Raw genomic sequence first — 23,292 nt, 5'->3', positions numbered from 1 at the left:
ACAGACTTTTTCCCATTTAGACCAGTGTATTCCTCTCTTTGGGGGATTTGAGCTCCACCAGAACTGGGCAATAGCGCTAGCAAGGGTTTCACATATCTCTAATGGGAGCAGGAAAGTAGACATAACATACGTCGGGAGAGTAAGCAAAATGGACTTAATCAATACCTCCTTCCCTCCTTTCGAGAGCCAGCGACCTGTCCAGCCATTTACTCTATGCATTAGCTTGTCTTTTAGGAACGCAAAGAGCTTGCATTTTGAGCCACTAATATCTTCTGGAACACCCAAGTAAGTCCCCATCCCTCCATCATTCTGTATTCCAAGTACATCTTTGATCTTCTGCCTTGTGGTTGCGTTAATCCTCTTACCAAAGAGTAAAGAGGATTTATCAAAGTTAATACATTGTCCTGATGCTTTACCATAGATCCTGATCACTTTCATTACTTCTTCACATTCACGGGGCTCCGCCTTACAGAAGAAAATGCTATCATCAGCAAATAATAGGTGGGATACCGATGGACACGCGCGGGTAACGCGCATCCCCGTTATCTTTCCCTGGTTCTCTGCATGATTGAGAAGGCTAACGAGCGCTTCCAGGCATAGAATAAAAATGAAAGGAGACAAAGGATCTCCTTGGCGTAGGCCTCTTCCTGGAATAATGTTCCCTCTCGGTTGGCCATTCATGAGGACTTTGTATTGTACTGACGTGATACATCTCATTATCCATGTGATCCATGTTTCTGAGAAGCCCATCTTTCTCATCACCGCTTCAATAAATGACCATTCCATCCTATCATAGGCTTTGCTCATATATGTCTTAATAGCCATTCTTTTGTTGCGTCCACTTGGCTTTGTCCTGAGAGCATGGAACATCTCTTGAGCAATCATAGTATTATCAGAAATCTGTCTTCTAGCAACAAAGGCTGACAGGGTTTCCGATATCAATCCTGGTAGCACTTTCTTTAGTCTCTAGCATAGGACCTTAGAGATAATCTTGTAACTTACGTTACACAAACTAATAGGCCAAAACTGAGCCATATCATTAGGTTTTGTTGTCTTTGGGATGAGACAAATATTAGTTTCATTCAGTCCTTCAGGCATTATCCCTTCGGTAAGGAACTTATTAACCATAAGAGTTAAATCATTCTTTATTATATCCCAAAACTTCTGGTAAAACAGCGCAGTCATCCCATCTGGCCCGGGGCTTTTTCTGGATGCATAGCAAAGAGAGCTAATTTAATCTCCCACTCTGTTACCGGTGCTGTAAGACTCTTGTTCATTGGCTCCGTTATTGTCGTAAGAACTTCAGATAGAGCTTCTTCAATATCATGTGGATTAGAAGACTCAAAGATTTGTTTAAAATAGCTAGTAGCAATGGCTACTTATCCTTCTTCATCTTCCACAATATTTCTATTTTCATCTAGTAGCTGAGTGATCTTGTTCCTTGCTCTCTTTTGTTTCGTTAAGGCATGGAAAAATTTTGTATTGCGATCTCTTTTCCTTAGCCAAAATACACGACTCTTTATACACGTGATTTAATTAAATCAAAAGTAATTAAAATGAGAGTAATCGATCCTTCCTTAATATGAGACTTTGGCAACCAATTTAGAGTGGGGTTTTTAATACACGTGTCAGAAAATCACGAAGTTTCAATTTCTCTTTCTTGTCTTCTCTTTCTCTCGTGTTCTGTCGTCGTCTCCGTCTCCTCTCGGCTTCTCCCATGGACGATACAAGCTCCCCTTCCTTAACAACAAAAGCACTCTTCTTTGGTTTCTTCAGCTGCCAAATCACTCTATTTCTCCAGGTTTGTACCTGATTCATCTCTAATCTCTCTTTCGTTTCCTCTGATTCTGGATTCCACTTTTTTGAAATTTTTTTCGATAAATGACTGGTCTTTGCTTCGATTAATTGGGTTCTGATTTAGACCATAGATACCTTTTAAGCTTTTCTAGTCCTTATTACAGTGTTAGTCTGAGACCAATTACAAACTTTTCCTCTCTCTCTCTCTCAGTCAGACACACACACACACACATTCGTTGAGGGCTTCAATGGCGACAGAGTACGAGCGCAAAAGACTAGAGAACATTAATTAGACGAAACGACGAGATGATGGCTTCTCTCAATGTCCATGCCGCCAAAGCCTCTCTTCTCTCCTCCTCAACCAAACGCTCCTGAGACCAGTCTAAACCATTAAAGAAGCAGAATAAGAAGAAAGAATCCGAAGCCCTTCAAGTCTTGCTTTTTTCTTTATTGCTTTGGTGTGGATGATAGTTGATAGAGGCGGTTAATAAATGCTTGTTAGAGTTAGGTTATGGTTAGTTAAAATGAGTGTGATCCATGCTTGTTTTAGTTTAACATTAGGACTGTGTGCAATGTAATAAATAGGTTAGATTCATGTCAACTCATCTTAACTCAACTCAACTCCAAGAGTAAAGTTGAATGCTTCTTTCTCTTCTCTTCTTTAGTCTAAATTATATTACATGACAATGGTTGAAGTTTGATTACATCACTTAGGTGGAAAATAAAACAAGACCAGTACGGTTTGTTTGAGATTAATAGATTATATCCTTTTATGATATGACTTATGAGTGTATGCTGCTGATATGCAGGACAGGACAAAGGAAAGTGGTTACGTTTTGTATGCTTCTGTGGGAGCAGTAACGTTTTGTATCATCGGTCTAGTGAACAAGTGTTATTGTCGTCACTCACGTTTTGTATGCTTGTGTGTGAACAATTTTCATTCTCAATCTATCTTCTCTTTCTCATATTCTTTTTTTTTTTTAAGAAACCCAAATTAAGAAACTACTAATGTACAACAAAAATTAGGTGATTCTTAACTAAGATCCTTAGCTAAAATTTAATAGTTAAATAGTTATTAAAGTGTACTTAAGGTTTCTAGGGATAATCATGCTTAAGCCTATTTTTCTACATATTTATTTTGATAAAGATATTTTTCTAAATACTTTATGACGTCAAATATTATTATGGTACAGAATGCTCAGTATAATGGAAGTGTTTTGGACCACGGAGAGAATATGCGTATCTTCAGAATCGCCATCACCACTCAAACAAGACCCTTATGAATCACATGGTTTCCTCTTCTTCTTCTTCCCTGTAACCAAAATCTTGTTACCGTCATCTGTCTGAAAGAATGCTGTCTTCCATGGCGGTTCCGATTAATGGGTTTTCTTTAAACCTTCAGAAACCAAACCTTATTGCTGTCTTGAGGAGCAGAGTTTTGTATGGTGCTGTAGAAAGCTTATCGGTCTCTCGTCTCTTCAAGCCTTCTTCTTACAGGTTTGATAGAAATGTTCTGATTGTGGAACTTTTGGCACTCATTTTGATTGAATTTTCTTGGAATTAGCCAAAAAAAAAAGTATATTAATCTCATGTTGTTACAGTTTCAGGACTAGAGTAAGAAGCTTTCAGAAAGAAAATGCAGGAAAGAAGGACTCTGAAGATGAGAAACCAAACGTAGATGAAATGCTTAACAGCGAAAGCACAAGAGTTTCTGAAAAGAAGAGAGTCTCATTCATAGCAAAGTTAGGTATTGGGTTAGGATTGGCTCTGACTATTACAGCAATATGTGTGACCTTGAAAGGCTCTGCTAGTGATGGTGCACCTTTTGAGGTTAAGAGTCTGGCCAAACCTTCATCATCTTCAGTTGGTTTTACCTTCAATGCGTTCGGAAACAGATTCGTAATTCCAGCAAACGCACCTGGGTAATGATTGTAACAGTTAGCTACAAAGCTTATGTGAAATAGATTGTATCCCTTCAGCTGTTTCAGTGTATTTCTTTCTACAGATGGGTTTACTTTTGGTTGCTAATGGCGGCTGGATTTGGGATTTTCATCAGCGAAGAGGCGCTAAATATTTGGGTATGTGGTGTACTTCTATGCTGATGAGATTTCATTTTTTTTGTTGTTGACAGTTTCTTGTAAATGTTTGAGTACAGGTTGGAATAACATTGGCTCGAATGTTAACTCTGGATGGGACGTGGCAATCTTTTGCTGAGTCTTTCTCTCGGAATGCTCCTTATATAATGTCTACTGTGTCTTGGGTTTACTGGTAAAGAGATGCAATATTTCTTGTCAAAACAACCATAATAGCTTAGCTCCCATGGTTTCTTCGTTGATGTTTTTTTGCTGGAACTTGAAAAGGGGAGTTTGTATAAGCGATATGATACCGTTTTACCTAGGGAAGCTCTTCAGAGAAAGTGGAGCATCAGATGATGTTTGTTCAAAGGTTACTTCCCTTAGGTGAAATCCACTCTTGTTATTCTCCTGTAAAATTTTGTATCCCAAAAGACTGATTATCTTTTTTAAACATTTCGATATAAAGCTGGGTATAGGTAAAGAGAAAGCGATGGGCATTACCCAGGCCGTCCAAAAATATGGAAACCTGTCAGGTTTTGGTAAGTTACAGACTGAACTGAATGCAGTGGGAAGATTTTCTTTAATGTGATGTTGGTTTTATGAATTTGAAACGCAGTGGAAAGATTTTCGCTGGGAGTGAGGAATCCTACAGCATTCTTTGCTGGAGCACTTGTAAGTCTGATTCCATGTCATGTGTAGCAACTTTGGTTAAAATCCAATCAAATATTTTTAACATGATCATTTACAGGGAATATCTCCAGAATGTTTCTTTGCAGGAGTTTGCTGCGGCGGTTTGATTACTCTTCCAATTCAGGTTTATCTTCTTTTCATTACATTCGATTTCAGTCTTCGTTACCATAAGATTTAACTATAATGTCCCAAATATTTCAGCTTGTGATTGGGTTTCTTCTTCGAGAACGCCCTATGTTTGCTATTGCAACAGTAGCAACTGTAGTGGTAAGTATATAGAGAGAGACAACAGAGTTGAACAGCTTTGAGCCTTTGACACAAGTTTTGGTTCCATCTTTTGTGCAGGGAATATGGACAATCTTCCCCTATATGGTGGCTGCAGCCACGGCTTTGTACCTCTATATTCGCAGTCGCTACTCACCTAAGATTTAGCTGTCCACGTTACTTAAATAAAGTATTGATAGATTCATAGACAGAAAGGTGTAAGATATACACTACTCAGCAACCCCAAACAAATAAGGTTGTATACGTATAACAAGTTTCACTTAAAACTAATTCGTTCCTACAACAACCTGTGCTATTTTTTTCAAAGTAATATACAAATCTGTTTTTTTTTAAACCGGACGAGAGTATTATACAACATGTTTGTGAATATGCACGTTTAACAAGAATCGTATATGCTTTATTTACCTGCCAAGATCAAAGATACGAGTTTGAGCTCAAACTCACCGTCCTCAACATTAATATCTCTAAGACCTGGTGACACTTTTGATTGCAAATCTTGCATTTTCTATAGCTTATTGTTTACCAGAGTGTTCATCAGCTTCAATATCCCAAGTTAGATCCTCTTCTTCCTCTGCTACACTGACCCGTCTTCGCCAATCAGATTTCTCCTTTTCCTCATTGCTTCTAATAACATCTTCCATCTGATCCCACCCAACATCTCCGGCCTCAGGTAAAGATGGCTGCGTCGAAATCACTGAGATATCACTATCCTTAGACGAGACTTCTCTACTCCCCTCCTCCAATACCACATTCCTGTCTTTCTCCCCTTCAGTTTCATCCACCTCATCATCAAGATCCCAGCTCAAATCCTCCTCTTCTTGTCCAGATACAGCTCGCTTCACAAGCTTAACTCTAGCCTCCTCAGCTTCCTCAAGCTTATGCACTTTATAGTAATACCTCCTCCAGAAAGTCTCAGCATCAACTTCCACAGGCACAATCTTCACGTACATCTCCTTAACAGCTTTGTTTCCATTGATCAAACCAGCAATCACGTCTCGTTTCTCCTCTAGCTTAAACCTTAAACTCCATTTTTCAAATTCACCTAAATCATCATCAGGTTCTCTAACATAGGTGGCTTTATCAGATTGGATCGCGAGCAACTGCATCTCAAACCGACTATACGGTTTCACAGATAAGCCCTGATGAAGATGTCCATATGAGTCGATATGGGAGGAAGAAGATAAGAGACCATGAGAAATGATCTTAGCCGTTGATTTCCACACGGTGGCGCCGATGTCGTCGATCGCTTGACCAACGGATTCGAGCGACTCTTGAGCGACGGAGGCGCCGATGTCGAGAGAACCAGGCAAGTCTTTGACGGCACGGGAAGCTACTTGTCGGATCACGGAGCTTTCTTTCTTCAATTCGGATCCGAATTCCTCGAGTTCACGACGATAGGATCCGATTACGGATTCGGATTTGGTTGCTAGGGTTTTAATCAGATTGCCGAAGCTCCATGAAGAAGAAGAAGAGGTTGCTGCGGCATCGTTGAGAGGAGATGGAGTTGATTCTGGTGAATCGGGTTGTTGTTGGTGGTCGTGATCGTATTCGTATTCGGGCAGAACTGATTTGAAGAGATCCATATGAGAAGATGAATTTGATCGATGAAGTTGAGTTTTGTACGAATTGTCTGAGAATATTCGATGTATGTAATCAATGATACAATGTGTTTCCAGTTATTTGTTACTTGTTGTTACTGTTCCGATCGAAAGTAATAGATCGATGTCGGTGCCTTAAGAACGCCACATGATTTTTTTTTAAAAAAAAAATTATTCAGGAAATTTCCGAAAATATAACGAAAATCCACGATCTTTTTCCCTATATTATAAAATCAACAATATTTTATCTTTATAGAATAAAATTTTCCATGGTCTCAGAATTGATCCCGAACATGCATCAATACTATTAATTCAGGATTTTTTTTTTTGATTTGCCTTAACTTTTACCTCGCATATTACTTTTTGTGTCATTATGGATTTGTCTATTTTTAAAAAATTCAGTAAGAGTAATTTAGAGAAGCAAAAAAAGATCAACTTAACTACCTATATGTACGAGTAACATGATATGTCTCATCAATATAGTTATTATGAACCAACCTCACTTTACACAGCATATACGAGAATGATGATATTTTTTTTGCCTCAGCTTATCACCATCAACTCATCGCCGTCTTTGCCAAATGATCAATACAAGCTTCGAAACATGACCTATACCAAAAAAAATATCAAAATAGCAATTAGTATATGTTAATTGTAGGTAACTTTTTGATCAAGATTTCAATCAGGAACAATACATATGATGACATAAATTACAATATCTATGAGTCACCAGTAGATATACCAATTTATACTGAACCACCACATATACCAAAAAAATTATTATCATCACACGTTAAGTCTATGTAGTTTGTTTGCTAACCCTAAAATGAAGTTGAACAAATCATCTTACAAATCCCTAAACACTAAATATATCAAACACTTAAACACTATTATAAGTTTTCTGTAATCATAAGATACACTTATACAAAGAATAAAATTAAAAACCAGACATCTTACAAAGATATATAAATATTAAATACTAAATATAAAGAAATATATTCCATAACTCCTCTACAAACAAACTCACTTCCGAAAATTGTGTACCCATATTCACGAATTATAAAAAAATAATAAGAAAATAAAAAAACTCTATATTTAATAACTACTTTTTAAACAAACTCTCCTCCGATTTTCATGTAGCCATATTCACGAACCATCAGATAATGGACAAAGCAGTTCCAATTTAAACAAATTTTCAAACCAACTACTAACAGCAATATATCAAAAGATTACTTCTCAGTCAAAATTTAAAATCTCGAATTAAAAAAAAACAATATTCTTTAGAAATCAAAACTAAAATCGATATCAGATTTGGCATATTCTGCCATAGATACCTTTTAAAAAAAAAAACAAATATTTTTCTTTAAGTTTACGACACACACATTTATGTTCTTCCCTATATATACTACCCTTACTGAAACAACTAACTCATCAAAACATAATTCTTCTCATTAGTAAAAATGAAACCATCGCAAAAAGATATCTTACCTTTCACAGTTGAAGCCTCGCAGAATCGACTGGTGTATTCAGGTGAAAACGATCCACACCTGGAAACAAATCAACGCTGCATTTGGTGAATCTCTTGAAATCATCTTTGCTGATTCAAAGGTAAATACATTATTAATACTTCTATACTTTCTTATTTTGTCTCAAAATTCACGTACTAAAGCTCTATTATATATTTTTATTGCAGGGTGATAAAATCTACGCAACATGTAGACAGAATCAGTTGATGAGTTTGGGTAGTAAATGTGTGATTGGTGAGTGGAAGACCATTGAAAACATGTCGGTGACTCCTGTAAAGAACAATTGGAGAGTAAGCAACCACATGTAAAAGATTACGTTCATTGGCCAGACATTTGAAGTAAGTCGACATAAGCTCCTAAACAAAGGTTCCTATAAAGAAAAGTTAAAAGCTTTATACATTAGCTCCTAAAAAAAAGGTTAAAAACCCGTAAGCTAAAACCATTAAAAAATGAGTTAAGAGTAGAGAAACAAACAAAAAAAATTTATCTTTTCTCAGTAGTGGAAACATTTTCTTCATCTGGTTGTGCTATAAGTCTTCGCCTCTTATCATCTTTACTTAAACGAGCTTCGCATGAATCTGGACTATTGGTGGTTTTGTATTATTGACCATTTATTCCAAATCGGAAACTCCATCCTAAATATTGTCGCATGTATATAAAAAAAATACTCAGTAAGAGCTCTCTTTAAAAATAAAATTACAAAACAGATTTTATAAATAGTGTTGATTTTTAATTCATAATCTTTTTTAATTAACGGATTTGCAAGAAATAAATGCTTTAAAAAAAATCTTATCAAATGGATTAATAGAAAAAGACTTACAAAGCCTTTTATTTGTTCCACAAAGGTAACAAGCCGAGAAGAATATCCACACGCAATAAAGGCTAAGGTCTCTCCGATCACCGGCCATCTTCCTTTCGGATGAAGAACCCTTCTTCGTCTCTTTCTCTTAACCATCGGTGACTTATATCTTCTTGCATGTATTAAAAAAAGGAGTAAGCGAACAGACAAGAATATTTAATCAAAACAAGAACTTCCTGATTACAGGCTAGATCCGAAAACATATACTTACATAATCATATCGCTTTTCTTCCAGCTGACTGAGAAAAGAAGAAACATCTTTTTTGGAAAGAAAAAAAAAAGAGAAGAAGAAAGATCTCTTCGAACAGAAAAGAAGAAACATCAGCTTGGACAGATCTCGATTTGTTTTCTGTCGGTTCATTTTTCCCTAAAGACATAAATATTTTGATGTTTCAGATTGCAAAATGTTAATTATTTTTTTCTACACCTTCGAAACATAAAGGAGACAATATGTCAATACCCAAAGTAAAGCCCATTAGTATTTTACAATTGAAACTAAACCAAACCCAATAAATCATGAGACTCATAAATCAATTTTATATCATTTAACTTTATATTCACTAACATTTTTTTATTATATGTATTTAAATACAATTACCAAATTAAGAGAAAAACAAATTGTAACTAAAATTTAAGAAACCATGAGATTTATTATTTTTGCTTTTAAATTACTTTATATTGAATATAAAATAATAAAATAATCACATTATTAACACTTTTGACCAAACAAAACCGCAAAATGAAAAAAAAAATTAGGAAACCGGATTTATAACCCACTAAACAGTATATATATATCTTCAAATAAATATCAATTCATCCGAAAACTAACATACATGTAACATATATGACAATAACTTAAAAATAAAGAAAATAAATTAAAATGTAAATATACCCGCCCTTAAGAAGGGCGGGTAAGTATCTAGTCTATATTATTAAAAAGGAAACTTTTTGAAAAAATCTATTTAAACAAAGTTGTTGGACATATTCATTAGAAACTTAAATATATTATTTGAACCATTTAATGTTGCTGAAATATTTCAAATAAATCATGTTGGTAATATTAGAGAAATTTAGGTCACCAGTACCAATATTTACTTTCCAACTCAGAGTAAAACCAATAATTATCCCAAACGGTTGATAATATGATTACGATTTCTTTTTTTTTTTGATAAATATTATGATTTCACAGACGTACACTATCACTTTTGTTTTGTATATATATATATTTTTTTGTTTTGTATATTACCATAAGTCAAAATCATGATGCTAAGTCGTACATCATAAATGATATTATATTTATATATTTTATATATTGCACAAGCATACACTATCATTTATATTTCCATAAGTTAAATGGACAGTTATAATATATTGGGATAATTGGCATGTATGCCAATGGAGGGAGTCCATATTTGACACTTACCCATAGCAAATTCAACCATTTTTTCTTTTCTGTTTTGCTCCTAATTCACACTCCTCCCTACATCCATAGCTCTCTGATTTGTGTCAGGTGTGTCAGTTGATTCTGTCTCCTGCTATCTATTTTTCTTTTATTATGGGAAATTCCAGTTCTCTTTCTTCTTCTCCTTCACTCCAATTCTTCTTTTCTTCTCGTAATCTTTCTTCTCCAAACTCCATGCCTCTCTTTTCTTTCACCAATTTTTTTGTTTTCCACAATCAAATCTTTCTTTAAAAAAAAATTCTGTTGCTTCAGGTTCAAAAAGATGATCTTTGATGGTTTATTATCAGAAGAAAAATAAAGGAGTTTCAAACTCATGACTATGTTCTTCTGCTGGTAAATTTTATTTCTTGCTTTTTTTTTACTTCTTATAGTGATTATGTTATAAGTTTGATGTTATTTTTTTACTTTGATTATCTAAACTTGAAATTGGGCTAAGATTTGTTATCTCATATATTTGTTTTATAAATCATTCGTTAGTTGGTAAATGATTTGATACCTACTACATATTTTGTTAGCAGAGTCGAAAATTATCATTAATTAATATACGATTTGTGTACATGATAAATAGTTTGACAGCTTGCACATTGCTCGATACTTGGTTTGTTACCTGACAAATTAGTTGATACACGGTTTGTGAGTTAATAAGTTGTTAGATAAATTGTTTGTTATTTTAAACATAATTTGTTACTTGATACATGTTTTGTTAACTGACACATAGTTTGATACCAAAAATTGATAAATAATTGATATGATGTTACAAAAAAACTTGTCATTAATTGATACATAACTGATGTAGCTGATAAATAGTTTCCCGGCCTGTACATTTTCTTATTCTTAGTTAGTTTTGCTGATAAATGGATTGATACTTTGGGATGAGTAAATATGTTGTTTGTTAAATGATTTTTTATCTGATACATAATTTGTCATACGGTATATGTTTTGTTAGGTGACACGTGGTTTGATATCGATAAAATGAATAAAGGAGAAGATTCAAAATTTTGAAAATGGTGACAAAAATAGAGATATAAAACGGGAGGGAAGAGGAAAGAGAATGAAAGAGTGTAAGAGAATGAGTGGATATTATTTTACTATTTTAACATACTACATGTCTGATATTGTTGTACCAAGTATCATCTAAGAGCGCATAAACAAAAAAATATTTCAATTAACTAACCATCTATCAAACAATGTATCACTTAACAAAACATGTATCAGTTAACAACACATATATCAGCTAACAAATTATGTATCCACAACAAACACGATTATTTCATAAGTGCAATTTTTAACAAATAAATTAACCACTAATAATTAATTTATCGTGAATCATCAGTATCTATTTCTTCTATCATCAAAATTTTACATTTACCAGCATAGTTACTATCTGCAAGAGATGAGTATGTTCACAAAGTTTTTTATTTGCTTTAGATAAAATTTAATTTAGGCGCTATTTGCTCAATTATCCGATATTATTTAATTTAGTAGAACCTTAATTTTATATTCTAAATGAGATACATGTTTCGTTAGCAGTTACAATCATGGTACTACTAATTGATAAATGGATGGTAAGCTGTTAAAAGCAATTAACATTAGTTGATACATTGTTTGTTAGATGATAAATGGATAAATAGTTGTTCTTAATGTATATATAGTTTGTTAGTTAATAAATATTTTGATTGATGGTTTATCAACTTATAAATAGTTCGATACATGGTTTATTAGCTTATAAATAGTTCGATACATGGTTTGTGAATTAATAGGCTATTTGATAAATGGTTTATTATATGATGTGGAAAAAATTGATAAGTGATTTGTTATCTGCTAAAAGATTAGCTAAATGATACATATTTTGTTAGTAATGTGAAGAATTGATAAATGGTTGGTAAGCTGTTACATAAACTTGTCCGTAACTGATACTTGTTCTGTGTAATTGATAAATGGTTGGATTAAGTGATACGTGTTCCGTGTAATTAAAAAAAAAAACTTAAAATCTGCTAAAACAAATAATATCAGGTAACTAATAAAATATTGACTAACATAAATGTTATCCAGATTTTAAAATAAAACTATGAACTCCCAATGCACCCTTCTCTTGAGCTATGGTTGATAAGACTGAAACACAGAATTGTTATTATAACTGGAAGCTGAAATTGGATTGTGATTCCAAAATGGAAACAAAAACTTCAATTCATATATTGGTAGCAGAAACAAAATGTTGAAGAGAAGGAGCTTGATGGATGTTTGGTATCAGAAACGTAAATTTGTGACAGCAAAATAAATCTCAAAAAAATATGATGAGCTTTTCTGTGAAGGATTTGATTTACAACAAAATAAATTTTAGAGAAAAAAAATTATGAATGTATTATTTCTAGTGAAAATCATTTTAAATTTAGATGATAATTGTTTAGAGATGAGAAGAGAAAGAAAGAGAATTGGAATATAGAGTTTAGAAAGATAAATGTTGAGAGATGAGAAGAGAAAGAATAGAAGAAAGAAATGAATGGTTGAGAAAAAAAACTATAACATTAAACAAAATGAGAAAAAAATGGTGGAGATGGGTTATAGCTGGAGACCTACGCTGACACAGTTGCTGTGAGTGTTTCTGACACACGTACTTAATGTCCTTTTCATTGAAGGGCAGCAGAGAAAATTGCTCTTTCTAATTGTATGAGTTGAACTTGTTGTGTCACTTCATAGTTACTCTTCAAATATGGACATCCACGAAGGGTATTTACCCAATTCCCCCAAATATATTGTCAATCCTACTAGCTAAGTTTAACCAGACCAACATTAGTTTTAACCAAATCGTTGCTAACCATCAAAACCAAATAACTTCACAAGAAATCTATACTATATTAAAAGAGAAGTCATGACTTATTTCATGTGTGATTTTTCTATTTGGACCATTCACTAGAAAATTATTTAAATGAATTTTTGTATACATATTTGAAATATTTTAATTATTTTAAAAATAATTAGATACTCCTATATTTTCTCTGAATTACATTTGAACAAATATTTTCATATCTTTTTATTTACAATATAAATATATATTTCATTTTTCATTAAAAACATTTTAAAATATGTAACTAATTTCATATTTATTTAAAATATAAATGTATGTTTCGTTTTTCACTTATAAAACCTTTTAAATATTTAATTAATTTCGTAATTATTTAAAATATAAATTTATATTTCAGTTTTACTAAGATAAAAATTTTAAGTATCTAATTAGTTATGTAATTATATTAAACTCATGTACTATTTTGTATTGAATTTGTGATTTAGTTTAACTAATATATTTTAGTTAAATCTTTGATCTCTAAAATCTAAGATTTGTAAAGTCAAAATTTCATACCACACTGTTAAAAATATATTATCAATATGAATGATTGATCTAGAAATGCTATTTTGAATATGCATTTATTTTTTTATTAAATATAGTAGCAGTTTTAATTTTATACTAGATTTTGACCCACCCTTTTAAGGGGGATATATTTTTGTTGGAAAATTATTTTACGTATTAAAATTTATGATTTTTGATAAATTATATATTTTAACTTTTTATGAAATTTATCTTAAATTTACTTATATGATTTATTTTTTGTTATTTTCAATGTGACTAAATTTTAGAAGACTCTAAATAATTTTAACCCGTAATATGATTTTATTTAGTAAAACCGAAGTTAAATTTATTTTACACTGATATTTTTTAATTTAAATAAAATATTTTATATCTTCAACACTCTTGTATCGAAAAATTTATTTGTGCGTTTCGAAACATTTTCAATAATTTTATTAAATTTAATTTTTGTGATTTAGTTTCTATTTTGAATGAAATTTTTTAAGGAGTTGAGATAATTCAGATCCGTATTACGATTTTGTTGATTTAATTATTTGTTATTTCAACTTGATTTTATTTTGAGGTTTCCTTTAATAAATGTTTTCAAATAATTAATAATGTGAAAGACTTTTTCGACAGATATGGTACAAACATTTAGGAAACAAAATTTTCAAAAAGTCTAAGAACTGAATTATATTAAATACTCTTTACTGTGATTTCGAAATAATGACTTTTGATTGGTTGCAAATAATGCTGGAAAAAGTACATACAATTATTGTAATTACTTAGAAATTTCATGGGCATATTCATAAACAGTCATCTGTTTTAATAGTATAGATATATTGATGAGATTCGTTTGTATGGAAGAATGTTGAGCTAGTGTAAAGAGTGATTCACAGCAAACTTTATGGTCTGTAGACGTCAAATGCATAGCAAATAACTCCATAATATAAAAATCAAAATATTAAGGTTAACTATATTATAGTGTAAACCAATGTTATCTTTCGAATGTGTAAACTTAATTTAGTACCAATACTAGGATAAGATCCGCGCCTTACGCGAAGTGAAGTTATTATTTTTATTATGTTTTAGAGAATGAAACAATAGTTCGCTTTTATTTGGATTACGGCTGTTCATACCGGATATCGGTTTGGTTTTGGTTCGGTTTGGTTTTTCGGTATTTCGGTTAGTAAAATATAACTAATATGCTAAATCCATATTTACTTCGTTTGGTTCAATTTATATACCGTCGTTTTCGGTTTATTCAGTTTATGCCTAAAACATAATTATTTAGTTTGAGATCATATTATATATTATACAAATTTTATAGTCATGTTGTCAAAAAATCATTTATTCAAAAAATATTATATATTTAAATAAAAGAATAGAAAACAAAAAAAAAACGCTTCTATCATCTAATAAAATAATCAAATTTAGAATTAATATAAAAGCTCTAAATTTTGGAAATAAGAATAAAAAATTAAACAGAAGCACGAAAGAATTTTTTTTCTATTCTTCCATATTTAGTGTTCATCAAATTCATATGTCTTCGATTGAACATAATTATGTTTATTTAAAGATTAAAAAAGCTGTAAAGAATTCAATTAATTGTTGTTTGTCAAATTTATAATCTTTATTTAAATTTATTCAATGTTAATATAAAGAGAAAAAATCAAAACATAACACATTGAAAATAAGAAGCCTCAGATGCAGTGAATTGTTACTTAATTATAGTTCAAGTGATTTACAAATTATAATTATAGTTCAACTTATATAACAAATATATATTCATGCGTCGTTATAAATATATATGTATTTACATGTTTCTATTTTTAATCAGTTTTGTTCAGTTTAATCGGTTATAAATCAAACCATATCAAAATACAATGGTTTTTATAAAATCACATTCGTTTGTATGGTATATACTAAAAAAACATATTATATATTCTGTCAAAAATACTTGAAAGTATATATAAAATAGTCAAAAGTATGTTTAAAATGATTTTTTCTACAGATTTTCCAAAATTACATGTAATATATATTTTGTCTATATTTTGATATACTTTAAGTATATAATGAATTTTAAAAATTTTAAAATTATTTAAATAGGTTATCCGAACCCGAACCAAACCCGCAAAGATCCAAACCGAAATATAGAAATACCCGAGTAGAGCTGAAATTTTTGAACCCGAAAACCCAAAACCCGAATAGATCTGAACCAAATCCGAATGAGTATTCGAAGCCCACCCCTAAGCCTTTACGATTTTATGTTTAGTGATTACCGAATTAAATACCGATTTAAATACCGAATTAAATACCGAATTAAATGCCAAATTAAATGGAAAATTAAATGCCGAATTAAATGCAATTCATTCTCGGGACGACACATTAGCATATTTGCTGAGAATCACTGTTGGAACGACACGTAAGTAAGAGTCATTCTCAATGCTTCTCAAATAATATATAAGGGATATGTTGTAAAAAAAAAGTTAGTACCAACATACAATATATGAGATCACGATTTTGCTGTGCACTCATTAATAAGTTACCAAATTAATTATAATAAGTTCACGATTTTGTAAGCAACACTTAAATAAATTAACTATTATTAAATTCATTTTAAATATGTGACACACGATCATTTAAAGGAAAAAAAAGAATGGATAGGTAAGTTACAACTAATTTCCATATTTTAATTGTTATTAAGATTTAAATGATAACTAGATTTTGACCCGCCCTTTAAAGGGCGGGTATATTTTTTATTTTAGTTTAATTTTCATATTTGTGTTTTATTTGCGATTATATTTGTATTTTTCTTTGTAATCATATTTGTATGTAAATCTTAATCAAAATAGATTTTATTAAATAATAACAATTTTAAAAGTTAATCCGGTATACTTTCGGTTAGGGCTGGGTTGCGGGTCGAACCCGTCAATCCGCGGATTTCAGTTTTGTTTTGGTCAAAAATGTGATCCGCACAACCCGCAAACAAATAATTTGTACATGCACCTACTCCATTTAATTTTGCGGTTATCCGCAGGTTATAATTTTTTAAAAATAATTATTCAATTTAATTATTATAAAATATAAAATATATTTATAATAAAAATTTATATATTTATATATTTTAAGAATTAAAATTGTTTTTTAAATTACCATATTTAAAAAAAATGTTTACTTTTCTTTTTATTTTTTAAATACTTTTCGGATCGATGGGTATCTGTAATCCAAAATCTACCAATCCGCACCCACCCAGAATAAAATACTCATAACCCACATCCGCAAATCAATTTTTTTAAATAGTTGAATCAAATTTATGATCCGCCCTTAAAATGACGGATATTATTTTTGGTTTATATTTTGTAAGAAATATATTTTTTTATAAAATCCAGGCTGTAACGAATTATATCTCTGAATATTTAATGTTTCTCTAGGATATATTTAATTTTTCTTTCATATCTTTGAACCTATAAATATAGCTGCAAAAAATATACAAAATTCGAAACTGATATTACTATGAAAAGGAGTTTGATATATCAATACTATTAAAACAGGAGAACTTTTTATCGACTATGTTTTGGACTATTAAAAAAGTCATAACAGTCCAACTAAAATAATTCATTAGTTATTATAATATAATATTTTTCTAATCTAACAAATATCTATTAATATTTCAAGATTTGTAAAATAGAATTAATTTTACTTCCTATTTTTTCTTTTACAACTAACTTAATAATATTTTCAAAATAAGATATCTAAAAAGATATTGTCAAGTATCCTTTTCTAAGATTTTATTATAAAATATATTTTAATGTCTTTTTATTAAAGATGTAAACATTAATTCTTTTTAATATTTATTTTAAAATAATAAAATTCGTAATTAATATTAAATAAATTATTAACAAATATTAATTCTTTCATTATAGAATAAAAAATAATATTCCCATAATGTTTATATTCATAATTAAATTAATAAATAAAATAATAAATATAAAGTAACTTAATTAATTTATTAAATATTTTATAAATCATAAAATTAAAGAATAACATACATTCATGAATTTTACCACATACTTCAACGTATTAAAATAAAATATTAGAGTAAGATATATAAAATAAGAAATAATTACATTATGGGAAAATATACCTGTTCATGTCTGCATGTGCGGGAATATGAAAATCTATAAATAACTGAACGGTTTATATATCTCTTGAACCAAAAAAGAAAAAACTATAATCAAATTGAAACCAAAATCCAAAAAGAAAAACAACTTAAAAACAAAAATCAAACATTATATTTAAACATATTGATGAATAAAAAGACGGGTTAATAAATTTGTTGACTAAACCAATCTCAAACATTTAACAAACAAAAAGATCAATATATAGGATGATGACAAAAAAAATCTTATCCGCCCTTTGAAAGGGCGGGTCAAAAAAATCTTATCCGCCTTTAAAATAGGAGTTTATGTTTCATGATAAGGATTTTGATATACAAAAAAACATGACATTCCTAAAAAATAAAAATTTATCATTATGGAACTTCTTTGTTGTTGTTGTAGTCATATCTCTGCATATAAACAATTATATATAAGTTATTGCAGTTAAAATTATAAGTTCCATATATTTTTAAAATTTGATTCAAATATTATCAATTGGTCATACTGTTTTTTTTTAATATAATAGATATTTAGATGTCAATAATTATGGTGTAAGTTTTAAATAATATTTACCTGTATATAATAATTCCCTTTAAACATAAAACAGTTTTTTATAAGAACCATTGCTAACAAAAAAAAAAGCATTGCCAACAAAAGTAAATCAAATACTATTATTTAAAATAAAACCATCGATTGGACAATTTAACAAAAGAAGTGGGTCCTCTTTTCTTGTACAGTTGCTATAAAAGTGGAGTTGCCGAAAAATAAATATCAAAACCAAAATGTGCGGTTACAAAATGTGCGGTTATATCAATATTTATGAAATATAAATTTAAAAAGTGGACACAACATATATCAATAGGGCAAACTGCAGAATTAATAGAATAGATGAGACGAATTTGTAAATACTTGGAGTATTCCTTATCTTAACTGATTCACAATATTATTTATTTCTGGAAAAAAATCATTTAATTAAAATCACAGCTTAAAAATATGAGTGGCGGAATCTTGTAAATATTGTTGAAATAGAAGGTCACCTCAAAAAAAAATTTTGTTTTAATAGTATATATAGATTTCAATAATAGAAGTATATGACTGTTTTGTCTTACAAAAAAAAAGATAATCAAGCTCATTTTTATATAGACCATATTCATATATTACTCACTAATGTATTTTTTATTTCTTTTATCATGTGCAATTTTAAAAGTGCAATAGGTATTATATCAATTAATGTCATTAACAAAAATGATAGATGAATGATTGAAAAATATAATTCATGTGAATATTTTTATTTCCATTGTGCTTATTATCAAACGAAGTTGTAGGTTTGAGTGTTAATTATATAATGTAATTTATGATTGATGAAAAACTGCATACCACTAAACATTTAAATCAAATATTTATATGTATAAAATGAAAATAATTACCCGCACAGTTGTGCGGATAAACCTCTAGTTAAATGTTATTGCAAATATCTAATTTCCCTATAAATATGGGCTTATTGGCCAACTAGCCATATTTGAGAGACAAATTAAGTCAATAACAATGATTTTGACATAATTCGATGTCTGTCTTTTTGATCATATTCTATCGGGTTCTACCCTTTTACTTAACAAGTTACCAGTTGTAAATCTAAAGTACGTGACATGCTAGGTTTTTGTTACACATAATTTTACAAAGCGCATATGCCAGTTGTATTAACATGGTGTAAGAATATGCTACGACCTGAGTGGATAATATTTGTACGTGTTATACAACATGTTACTGTAACGAAAGAATCAAAGTTACAGACATTGCTATTCTATATAGAAAAATAGTATAGTTCACGAAGTAAAGTGGAACACTTATATATATGACCACCAATCTAAATTCAATCACAATCTTCCATAAACTAAACCCTAGCCACTAATCACTATATCCTACACAGAAATATAAACCCTAATCTAGTGTCAACTGAAATTTTCCATAAATTAAACCCAAATCTCATAATGCTAGACATATGCATTTCTATTCTACATAAGACATATAAACAGAAAATCTAAAGACAATATATACCTTGACAATCTATGCCAGACAGATGCATTTCTATTCTACATGGAATATGGTAATGTTGGCTCCAATGTCAACCCTAATAGTTAATGAACTAAACCCTATCAAGTAATCACTAAACCCAACACGGGAATATAAACCCTAATCCAAATATCAAAGTATGAAAATGAGAATTACTAGTATTATTCGGTAAACTACTTTACGTTATAGTAAACTGTACGAGAGAGAACATGAATGGCAAGAAGATTCATTCTATATAGAATAGGCATGGCAAAAATATAGTTGCAATCTAAAGACAGTCTACCATCTTTCTCAAATTGAATATAGTTTTGGACATGTTTGCCTCATAAACACAATGGAGAAGACAAAATATGAGATTGTGCACGTCTTGTAAAATCAGATGGGATCGTGTGGCCATACCAAATAACGTGAGTGGAATAGCATATTAAAAAAACAAAATCGTTGTTTAGCAAACATAATAGTATGGAAGGTGAACAAAATAGTATTCCAATCTGGTTAGTTAACAACAAAATTGAAGAAGGAATAAAAAGTTGAAATCACATAAAAATACAAAAAAACGCCGTTATGGAATTCAGATTATAGTAGCTAAAAAGGAAAACAAATGTTTAGTATAACACAACAGACATAAAAACCAGACATCAGCGTCTACTCTGCAGCTAGCAGCGCTTGTTCTTCAGTGAAAGACACACAATTCACTTCATTGTCTACAGCGTGCAATTATAAGAACATAATGGCACCACAACCGCGCAACATATTCAATGCAACAACATTAATACTGCCAACACTTTTAACTACTACGAAATAAAACATAAACCTCGATGCTAACCTGTATGCTCTACAAGAAAAGGAATTTCCAACCTCGACATAGTCAGGGACATGTAATTGAGTTCTTGCGCACAGGTAGTTAGACAGTACCACACTTTTGATCACCACAATCCAACGGAAGTTGAAATAGTTGTTAACCCTTTTTCATCTAGTGGGTTCAAAGCCTGTCTCAAACAATCTACTTGGAAAACCTAAATCTTCTATGCCAAACCCGAAGAATGAAGATAAGATCGACAAACGGTTAGTACAGAGTAATATATTTTATTTTATGTAGAAATTAAAAATTTATATGTCAAACAACACAATTGTTGATACAAAATGGTAAGTCATATGTTACATATCATTCAATTATATTTCAAGTAGAATAGTTTGAACATATAGTTTATCCTATTCTATTTTAAATAAAATAGAACTATCCGCTCCCATTCTATGTCCAAACGAAGAAAAACCTATACTGCAGATGCTAATAGATCTCACGATATGTTCAGACGAAGAAAACTTTATGTAGTGCAGTTTATTCTATTCCATTTCAACGAGGATAAGGTTGTAGATTTACCAATTATAGTACCCTAGTTTGTTACTAGTGGAAACAGAAAAGAAAACAACATCAGATGAAGAAAATGAAAGGTAAACACCCGAAACCTTACCGTAATTAAAGAGATCTAACAATAATCAAGGGTGGGAAGTGGAATAGGCATGGTTTGTTACTAGTCGCCACTGCAGTTTTAACACCGCCGTGTGGCCTCCGATTTCAGAAGCGGAGAAGAGTGCATGTGCGCAAAACAATGAAGGAGAAGTAAAAAAGAAAGATGCGAAGATAATGAAGCCACGATTGACATTTTTAAGATAATAATTATTTTTTTTAATTTTATTTGGCTTCAGGTTTTACCGGTTAGAAAAAGGGACAATACAGTATTATTATAGAAAGATAACACCGTGTATATAAATGTTAGGGAAATTGGCTAGATGATGAATTATAGTTTTTTTCATGGTTATACATGCCAATTTCCCTATAAATATTACATACTTTACATTCTATATAAAATACTAAAATAATTGTCAAAACTCAATATGATTTGGTTTGTTCTTAACAATTTTAACTCTAACATATTTTTAGGTAATATCAAAATTTCAATAATTATAACTCTATACCATATTTGTAGGAAACAATTAATAAATGATCAGAAAATACATGAAAAATTTCAATTTTTTTATTTTATAATAGAATTATATTTTATGAAACAGAAGCACGACAAAAAGAATTATGAATTTAATTGTATTGTATGAAAATATGTTATTACAATAATCTTTGTAATTCTTATAGATCGACCAATATGTTAACTATTTCACTTAAGATATGAGCTAATTTAAAATTTAGGAATTGTTCATTTAAAAATTCTTGGAATTTTTTTTTATTGTGACATATTTTAAGTGATCATTTGGATAGTTTATGATCAATAACTTTAAAATTTTTAATAATATCGTTTCCAAGTTCCTTAGTATTTTTTGTTTGGTTCAATTTTTTGAAACATCAATTTATTTGGGTCACATTGAGTTACACACTTAGTATATTTTATTTGGATATGTTTTTACAATATATGTGTAAGTTTCAATAAAATGTAAGATAACAATAATTTTTGAATTTTGATAAAGAAATCAGCTTTTTAAACAGAAGCTTTAAATTTTTGTTTCTGTTATTTTACTTATTTAATAGTTCATCTTTTTACTATTTTGTTTTTAAATTATATCATACAACTAATGTATGACAGGGAGCGACCCAACACTTACCATAATCAATCTTTTTACAATAATCAGTCCGGTTAGGTCAAAACAATAAATGGATATTTTGAGTTAAGACTGATAGAACCGTATTTTATAAACTAGGATTACTGAATATTGTAAAGAATAAAAAATAATAAAACTATACCAAATAGTAAGAAAATGATGATACAACTGCAGAGGCGAGATACTATCTCTTTCCTTAACTCAAAATATGTCCCGTAATGCGACGGTTCAATAACGTAATGAATCCCAGGATACAACTGCAAACAATTTTCTGAATTTGCGTCACTCTATCAGAAGCCTGGCGAAACTAATTTTGTGTTGTATTCTCAAACACAAGAAATGAAAAAAAAAACTAATAAAACATCACTATTCAACATGGGAGAATTTTTCTTTTCATTGTTCAGCTCAATGTTTATTCTGAATGTAAATCATGAGAGAAACGTATCCCAAGGTCCAATGAAAGCACAACTTCAGAATACAAACGTGAAGAGAAACAAATGTTGAACAAGTATCAGCAACAAGAAGAAGAAGAAAAAAAAAAGACACAATCAAGAAGGGGCCTATCAGGAACAAGCGTGAAGAGGAACAAATGTTTGCATCAAGTTTGGGAAAATCAACCAAAACATTCTTTAAAGGAGTGAAATCAGCAGAATAAGCTAAAGAGGAAATCAAAACTATACTAAAAGGGGCATACAAAGCCCTCTTAGACTATCCACGTAGGATAGTAAATTCGACCAATAGAATTTAAGTAATCGTCCACGTCATTTCATTTACGATCTATCATGTTTTGGCTTATATTTTTACGGCCCTTTCTGAT

The 23,292-nt window shown here is 30.5% G+C and overlaps 2 protein-coding genes and 1 long non-coding RNA gene across 14 annotated transcripts; 1 reads left to right on the top strand and 2 right to left on the bottom strand.

Annotated features, from left to right (window-relative positions):
• Positions 1–1,608: 1,608 nt before the first annotated feature.
• On the top strand, positions 1,609–5,133 carry LOC108855069 (uncharacterized). 10 transcript variants are annotated; one of them, XM_057009090.1, is made up of 14 exons: positions 1,611–1,801; positions 2,009–2,229; positions 2,607–2,719; positions 2,991–3,111; positions 3,200–3,294; positions 3,399–3,719; positions 3,803–3,875; positions 3,953–4,065; positions 4,158–4,242; positions 4,339–4,411; positions 4,489–4,544; positions 4,621–4,686; positions 4,764–4,829; positions 4,908–5,133. In XM_057009090.1, the coding sequence occupies exons 4-14, from the start codon at positions 2,992–2,994 to the stop codon at positions 4,992–4,994; spliced, it is 1,155 nt and encodes a 384-aa protein (XP_056865070.1). In that variant the 5' UTR covers positions 1,611–1,801; positions 2,009–2,229; positions 2,607–2,719; position 2,991; the 3' UTR covers positions 4,995–5,133. The 10 variants fall into 10 exon arrangements, 8 of the variants coding, with proteins under 8 accessions (XP_056865069.1, XP_056865068.1, XP_018484276.1 ...); XM_018628776.2 differs by having other exon boundaries at positions 1,612–1,801; positions 2,991–3,088; XM_057009088.1 differs by having other exon boundaries at positions 1,610–1,801; positions 2,009–2,719; positions 4,339–4,405.
• Positions 5,008–6,609, bottom strand: LOC108855070 (uncharacterized). Its single transcript, XM_018628777.2, has one exon. The coding sequence runs from the start codon at positions 6,428–6,430 to the stop codon at positions 5,360–5,362; it is 1,071 nt and encodes a 356-aa protein (XP_018484279.1). The 5' UTR covers positions 6,431–6,609; the 3' UTR covers positions 5,008–5,359.
• Positions 6,610–6,902: 293 nt separating this feature from the next.
• Positions 6,903–9,234, bottom strand: LOC108853116 (uncharacterized). 3 transcript variants are annotated; one of them, XR_008944507.1, is made up of 5 exons: positions 9,042–9,234; positions 8,792–8,942; positions 8,219–8,606; positions 7,934–7,992; positions 6,903–7,054 (listed from the first exon to the last, which is right to left on the bottom strand). It is a non-coding gene; the product is annotated as an uncharacterized LOC108853116 (long non-coding RNA). The 3 variants fall into 3 exon arrangements; XR_001949680.2 differs by having other exon boundaries at positions 8,159–8,606; positions 8,792–8,939; XR_001949679.2 differs by having other exon boundaries at positions 6,906–7,054; positions 8,792–8,939.
• Positions 9,235–23,292: the final 14,058 nt, after the last annotated feature.

This window comes from Raphanus sativus, chromosome 4 (genome assembly GCF_000801105.2).
Source record: "Raphanus sativus cultivar WK10039 chromosome 4, ASM80110v3, whole genome shotgun sequence".
Taxonomy (NCBI): domain Eukaryota; kingdom Viridiplantae; phylum Streptophyta; class Magnoliopsida; order Brassicales; family Brassicaceae; genus Raphanus; species Raphanus sativus.
This window is presented reverse-complemented; position numbering and strand designations above follow the sequence as displayed.

Coding starts and splice junctions, on each gene's coding strand:
- LOC108855069 (XM_057009087.1), top strand. CDS start 2,601: ATGCAGGACAGGACAAAGGAAAGTGGTTACGTTTTGTATGCTTCTGTG. Junction 3,112..3,199: donor TCCTCTTCTTCTTCTTCCCT/GTAACCAAAATC, acceptor TTAAACCTTCAG/AAACCAAACCTTATTGCTGT. Junction 3,876..3,952: donor AAGAGGCGCTAAATATTTGG/GTATGTGGTGTA, acceptor GTTTGAGTACAG/GTTGGAATAACATTGGCTCG.
- LOC108855070 (XM_018628777.2), bottom strand. CDS start 6,430: ATGGATCTCTTCAAATCAGTTCTGCCCGAATACGAATACGATCACGAC.